This window comes from Chiloscyllium plagiosum, unplaced genomic scaffold (assembly GCF_037043375.1).
Source record: "Chiloscyllium plagiosum isolate Xiang-an unplaced genomic scaffold, Cpla_swu_hap1 HiC_scaffold_26, whole genome shotgun sequence".
Classification (NCBI taxonomy): domain Eukaryota; kingdom Metazoa; phylum Chordata; class Chondrichthyes; order Orectolobiformes; family Hemiscylliidae; genus Chiloscyllium; species Chiloscyllium plagiosum.
Window position 1 is genome coordinate 53,261,589 of NW_028270164.1, and position 7,160 is coordinate 53,268,748.

At 47.0% G+C, this 7,160-nt stretch overlaps 1 protein-coding gene across 1 annotated transcript; it reads right to left on the minus strand.

Annotated features, from left to right (window-relative positions):
* Positions 1-1,253: 1,253 nt before the first annotated feature.
* Positions 1,254-4,399, minus strand: LOC148145176 (uncharacterized). Its single transcript, XM_087973734.1, has 2 exons — positions 3,907-4,399; positions 1,254-1,557 (listed from the first exon to the last, which is right to left on the minus strand). The coding sequence occupies exons 1-2, from the start codon at positions 4,340-4,342 to the stop codon at positions 1,358-1,360; spliced, it is 636 nt and encodes a 211-aa protein (XP_087829860.1). The 5' UTR covers positions 4,343-4,399; the 3' UTR covers positions 1,254-1,357.
* Positions 4,400-7,160: the final 2,761 nt, after the last annotated feature.

The window sequence follows — 7,160 nt, forward strand, 5'->3', positions numbered from 1 at the left end:
CTGGTGGTGAGGGAGCGGCGGTGAAGGAGGCCCAGGACCTCCATGTCCTCGGCAGAGTGGGAGGGGGAGTTGAAATGTTGGGCCACGGGGCTGTGTGGTTGATTGGTGCGGGTGTCCCGGAGATGTTCCCTAAAGCGCTCTGCTAGGAGGCGTCCAGTCTCCCCAATGTAGAGGAGACCGCATCGGGAGCAACGGATACAATAAATGGTATTAGTGGATGTGCAGACAAAACTTTGATGGATATGGAAGGCTCCATTACGGACTTGGATGGAGGTGAGGGAGGAGGTGTGGGTGCAGGTTTTACAATTCCTGTGGTGGTAGTGGAAGGTGCCAGGATGGGAGGGTGGGTTGTAGGGGGGCGTGGACCTGACTAGGTAGTCACGGAAGAACGGTCTTTGCAGAAGGAGGAAAGGGGTGGGAGGGAAATATATCCCTGGTGGTGGGGTCTTTTTGGAGGTTGGGGAAATGTCGGCAGATGATTTGGTTTATGCGAAGGTTGGTAGGGTGGAAGGTGAGCACCAGGGGCGTTCTGTCCTTGTTACGGTCGGAGGGGTGGGGTCTGAGGGCGGAGGTGCGGGATGTGGACGAGATGCGTTGGAGGGCATCTTTAACCACGTGGGAAGTGAAATTGTGGCCTCTAAAGAAGGAGGCCATCTGGTGTGTTCTGTGGTGGAACTGGTCCTCCTGGGAGCAGATACGGCGGAGGCGGAGGAATTGGGAATACGGGATGGCATTTTTGCAAGAGGTAGGGTGGGAAGAGGTGTTATCCAGGTAGCTGTGGGAGTCGGTGAGTTTGTAAAAAATGTCAGTGTCAAGTCGGTCGTCATTAATGGAGATGGAGAGGTCCAGGAAGGGGATGGAGGTGTCAGAGCTCCAGGTAAATTTAAGGTCAGGGTGGAATGTGTTGGTGAAGTTGATGAATTGCTAAACTTCCTCGCAGGAGCACGAGGTGGTGCCAATGCAGTCATCAATGTAGCGGAGGAAGAAGTGGAGAGTGGTGTTGGCCCCCTGTGTTCTCTGTCTATGACCTGATGTTTAGATTGATTCTAATCTAAAAAGTGAGATAATGGAGTTTTACATGAATTCATGCAGTTTTTGAGCTCAGAGTTCAACATGAATGCATGCAGTTTTTGAGCAAAGTACAATGTAACCCTGCAAGTACAAATTCACCCCACAAAATATATGTGTGCATGTGGGTCTTTGTCTGTCTGTGTCTGCATGCAATCATGTAGAACTCTGAGCTCAAAACCTTTTAGATTAGAATCAATCTAAATATCATGGCATAGACAGAGAACACAGGGGGCCAACACCTTCAACAAATTAACAAGCTGGTCAGGTGTCAGTGTCTGCAGCACACTCAGGGCTTATTTACTTTTGCAAAGATAGCCTGAAAGAGTTTCCCCTTGTCTTGTTTGTGGTCCATGTACACATCGATAAATCCCGTGTCACGGAGCGCAGCCATGTATGGCTCAGGTGGCCATTTTGTGTCCTTCAACAATCCAGCAGCAACGACTTTCTTCAGAGCTTCCAGGGTCAAGGTGGTGACCATCAGCCCCCCTGTCAAATAACAGATAAATACTCAGCTTTCTGAATTCTTGGAAGGTATGTAAAGAAGGAATCTCAATGTCAAGATCTTCTAGTGAAGAAGTAATCACACCAGTGGAGTCAAGATAGTGGGGATTTGGAAGCAGATATAGTGGCCTACTGTCCTCTGAGGTGAGGGAACAGAAGTTAAGTGGGAAGTGGAAACAGTCACGAGCTGGGATTTTCGAGGGGACTTCTTCTTATCGAGCTCAGACACTTATTCCTTGACCATCAAAACAAATGTGGAAGACCAATTAGAAGGCTTCCAGCATTGGAAGAGCAGCTGATTGTAAGGGAAGATAACAAAAGACAGAGGGCTTCAAGATGGAGATCCCTTTCTATGAATGTGTCAAAGTCTAAATGAAAAAAAAGATTCAGCAAACAGGCCAGCAATGAAGGGAAGCTGGGGAGTGCCCCTTCAAATTGGCTCATGGCTGCTCTGGTGACTCAGGGAGTAGGGGGAAGCCTCTGGGAGAGGGCAGTTTCCTGCTGGAAAGCAGCTTCCTTGAATTGGCTACTGTTAATGAGCTACCCACACGTGAAAGAATGGCCTTGAGGCAGGAAGGAGCCTCAGGTCCGCATGTCAGCCAGTGGGGCGATTTGTAGCTACAGCCCTCATCCCATCATGGTGGGTACCAAATATCCTGCCTACTGCCTGGATTATCTAACTCTGGAAGAATCAGGGTTGTGATGAACAGGAGGTTGTGGATAATTAAGGGCAGGAGGAGTATTGGCCTCTACCTATTGCCCCTCCCTACCACCTCATTGCACTGGGTTCACTGCACATTGACACCTCAGAATGCATGAACAATCCATAGCAAAGTCAAGTAGCAGCTTTCAAGGAATTGCTACTGGTCCAGAAATCTGAGAGGTTCAGTCAGTCGAGTATGGTGTTTCAGCCCGCAGCTTTGAAGCTGCTCAATGATGGTTATGGATCAGCTTCTGGCAATCTGTATCCAGACAATGGAAGATCTCTGGGCAAGAGATTACCAATTAACCCCCCAGTCCTCCCAAAATACAGACCATTGAGCTTCTTAGCAGATTGTCACCCCGTAACTAAAAGCTCCTCAGTCAGACAGACTGTAAACAATTCTTGGTAATGACACCCACTTCTCGTTGCACATGTACACTTGCTGCAATCAAGAAGTTATGAAGATCAAGCAGAGAAGTCAGGACTGACTTTCTTGAAGAGAGCAGATTCAATCAAAATACTGGAAATCACAATGGATGTGGTCAGAGTAAATAGGGAGAAAATGTTTCCATTTGCGAAAATATCGAGAACGAGAAGGCACTGATGGTTTGTAATTGGCAAAAGAAGCAAAAATGACATGAGAAAACCTTTTCCATGCAGCGAATGACTCCAGGAATCGTGGGGTCTGATTTCCAGAGCAGTACCCCAGTGAATTGTAACAATGGGCTGAGCTCCTCCTCTAATATTGTACTATTGATTAGATTACATTACAGTGTGGAAACAGGCCCTTCGGCCCAACAAGTCCACACCGACCCGCCGAAGCGCAACCCACCCATACATTTACCCCGTACCTAACACTATGGGCTATTTAGCATGGCCAGTTCACCTGACCTACACATCTTTGGACTGTGGGAGGAAACCGGAGCACCCGGAGGAAACCCACGCAGACATGGGGAGAACATGCAAACTCCACACAGCCAGTCGCCTGAGGCGGGAATTGAACCCGGGTCTCAGGCGCTGTGAGGCAGCAGTGCTAACCACAGTGCTACCGTGCCACCCACTTGACTATATTGTTGTAATTATTGACTGATTACATAATTATTGGGTGTGGATTCTATTTTTAAAGATGCTTTTCCTCGACCAGAGAATCTGTGGCTGCTGGTCAGGATGGTGAGGGAGTTATATGGATGGGGTAAGGAGAGGTTACAGAAGAGTGTCCATTCATGCACCAGTCCCTCATAGTTCCAGAAGAAAACTCACATACGTCGTTTAGCTATTGTAGTCTCTCTAACTTTAAGTAAATCTGCGTTTGACTACCAGGCTAATCAGTGACATGTCAATCAAGGGAGATTAGTTGATATGTGATCCCACCATTCCATCCTGACTGCACCATTTCCCTTGAGGTATAGGATTTTTCAGAATTGACCAGCACAACACTCTCTGAATTAGTGGTTCTGGAAGAGCACAGCAGTTCAGGCAGCATCCAAAGAGCTTCGAAAGCCCTTTTGCCCGAAACGTCAATTTCGAAGTTCTTTGGATGCTGCCTGAACTGCTGTGCTCTTCCAGCACACTGATCCAGAATCTGGTTTCCAGCATCTGCAGTCATTGTTTTTACCAGCACAACACTCTACCTGGTTTCATAACTCGGTAAATCTCTCTGCATCCAGATTGCAGATCAGGCCAGTAGTAGTAACAGTTGCAGTGAAATACTCTGTCCACCACGTTGTCTTCCAGAGGGATATGTTCCATACTGCCGTGAAACAATGTCACCTTCCCGGTCTGAATATCAGGCTGCAACCTCCTGCTGGCTACACGGTACATGTATTCAGAGTAATCCAGCCCATAGAGCTTGCCCTTCGGCAGCGTAAGGCGTTTAGCAGCTTCCTGCAGACCGAGCCCTGGTCCAAAGCCCAGTTCCAGCACCACACTCTCAGGCTGAATGTCACACAGTTTGACAGCATTCACTTCCACCAATTTACCCTTCCCCTCTAAGAACTTTTTCACCATCCATCCCCAGGGACCCTGCGTTGGTTTGCTCAGTTGTTTGGTGAGGTGATCGAAAAGCATTGCTGCTGCTCACAGAGCTGTGAAAAGTTCCCCTTCCTGTTGCACAACGTGGAACCTCAGCCTTGATGGATGATTGACACAACACCAGGTTAGTCCAACAGGTTTAATTGGAAGCAGACTAGACCTTTTGGACTATAACCTGGTGTTGTGTGATGTTTAACTTTGTACACCCCAGGCTAACACCAGCATCTCCAAATCATGGATGATTGACAGCTTGGATGACGATACACTGTGATCCCAGCATCAGTTTACAACCAGACTGAGCCAGTCAGCTGGGCTGAGAGTGTGTACATTAAACTGTTGTTGTTCAGTGACAGTGCTGAGCAAACAGACTGAAAGCAGCCAGAGCACAGCGAGACTCAGAGAAAGGGAGGTTGGGGGTGTATGTTCTGAACAGCTCTGCTCCAACTCCTGGGCAGCTCAACATCTCTGTGAGACACATTGCTCTCACTTGGCGAAAGTGAGTACTGCAGATGCTGGAGATTAGAGTCAATAGTATGGTGCTGGAAAAGCACAGCAGGTCAGGCAGCATCCGAAGAGCAGGAATATCGATGTTTCGGGCAAAAGCACGATACCCTTGATTCACATTGTTCTCACTGCAGCTCACAGCAGCAGAACCCAGACTGGTTTCCATACCAAAAGGGCCTCTTACAAGGCAACAAGTAAAACAAATACTTCCAACATGCCCTGTAGGGACAGGAAGGATACGAAACCTCAACAGATTGCAAAGGGGTAGGAGGTCGCAGCCCATACTCTTTAAATTCACCAGTGGGATGTGAGCATCACTGGCTGGCCTTGATCTGATTGCAGTTCAGAGGGCAACCACATTGCTGTCACTCTGGAGTCACAGGTAGGCCAGACCAGGTACAAACAGCAGAATTCTCTCCCTGAAGGACATTAGTAAACCAGATTGGTTTCTTTTGACAATCAACAACAGTTTCATAATCATCAGGTGATTCATAATTCCAGATTTTAAAAATTGAATTCAAATTTCACCATGTGCTGTGCCAAGATTCAAACTCACATCCCCAGAACATTAGCTGAGTTTCTGGATTAATCCTCTATCATCACATTCCCAGATGGCACAATGGGCACTCGGAATTATATAATGGAATCATTAAGTAAAACACAGGAGGTGGTGACTCGGCCAATGTATCTGTTCTGAATCTCTGAAGATTCAATTCAGCCAGTGCCTTTCTCCCGTTGCTCTGCTAATTTCACATCATGATGTAATTTCTTATTGAAGGACTTGGTTGGCCCTGTCCCAACCCCACACTCGGGCAATGCTTTCCAGATCCTGACCACCTCATGTCACCATCATTTCTTTCACAGAATACTTGCTATCTGGGTTCTCTGCATCTTGATCCCACATTGGGAATAGGAACAGTTTTGTCCCATCCATTCTGTACAAACATGATTATTTTGAACATTTCAATCAAATCTCTTCTCAAGTTTCTGTTCACCAAGGAAACCAGTTCCAACTTCTCCAATGTCCCCATAGAACGGACGTTCCTCACCCAGGGATAGATCAAGAACTAAACAGCACCGATTGAAAGCAGTTGGCAAAAGAAACAAAAATGATAAGAAGACATTTTCCATGCAGCAAGGGGTTAGAGTCGAGGTCACAGTGTCTGAGAGTGTGGTGTGGGCAGGTTCGACCAAGGCTTTTGAAAGGAAATTGAGATAGTGTCCGGAAAGGTTCGAGTGAGCAGGGCTGGATGGGGATGGCAACTGAGGAAAAGAAAGTAAAATGTACAGTAGGAAGGCCACTGCCATGGCCGAATGGCCTCCTGTTGTGCTATAGCAATTTTCGAGGAGGCTTCAAAATTTGCTTTATCCAGGAAATCACCCGAACAGGTTGTCTTGGCAACATGCCATTCAAAAACAAGAAAGCTGCAGGGAGTGCTGCCGGGACTCCACAGTTTACAGCACATTGGTCTGGATATTCCCGAGAGTGGCACCCACTGTCGGGATTTTCCTTTCCATTAACACTGAGCTCTGCATTTCTAGCTGGAAATTCTGATCCCAGCTCCTTCATACATTCAGGACAAAGCTGAAATGAACCCAGCTCCCTATGGGGCAGAATAGTTAACATAGAACAGTCTAGCACAGGTCAGGCTCTTCGGTCCCCAATGTTGTGCCGACATTATATCCTACTCTAAGATCAAACGAAGCTACATACCCTATATTTTACTATCATCCATGTGCCTATCTAAGAGTCGCTTAAATGTCCCTAATGTATCTGACTCTACTCCCACTGCTGGCAGTGCATTCCACATACCCACCACTCTCTGACATCTCACCTAAAACCTTCCTCCAATCACCTTAAAAGTATGTCCCCTCCTGATAGCCATTTCTACCTTGGGAAAAAGTCTCTGACTATCCACTCTATCTATACCTCATCATCTTGTAAACCTCTTCCAAATCACACCTCTCATCCTTTTTCGCTCCAATGAGAAAAGCCCTAGCTCCCTCAACCTTTCCTCATAAGACACGCCCTCCAATCCAGGCAGCATCCTGGTAAATATCCTCTGCTCCCTTTCTAAAGATTCCAAATCCTTCCTATAATGAGGTGACCAGAACTGAACACAATATTCTAAGTGTGGTCTAACCAGGAATTTATCGCAGCTTTACCTCACAGCTCTTAAACTCAATCCCCCACTAATGAAAGCCAATACACCATATGCCTTTTTAACAACCCTATCAACTTGGGTGGCAACTTTGAGGGATTTATGGATGTGGACCCCCAAGATCACTCTGTTCCTCCACACTGCCAAGAATCCTGCTTCTAACACGGCAATTTGCGTTCAAATTCAAC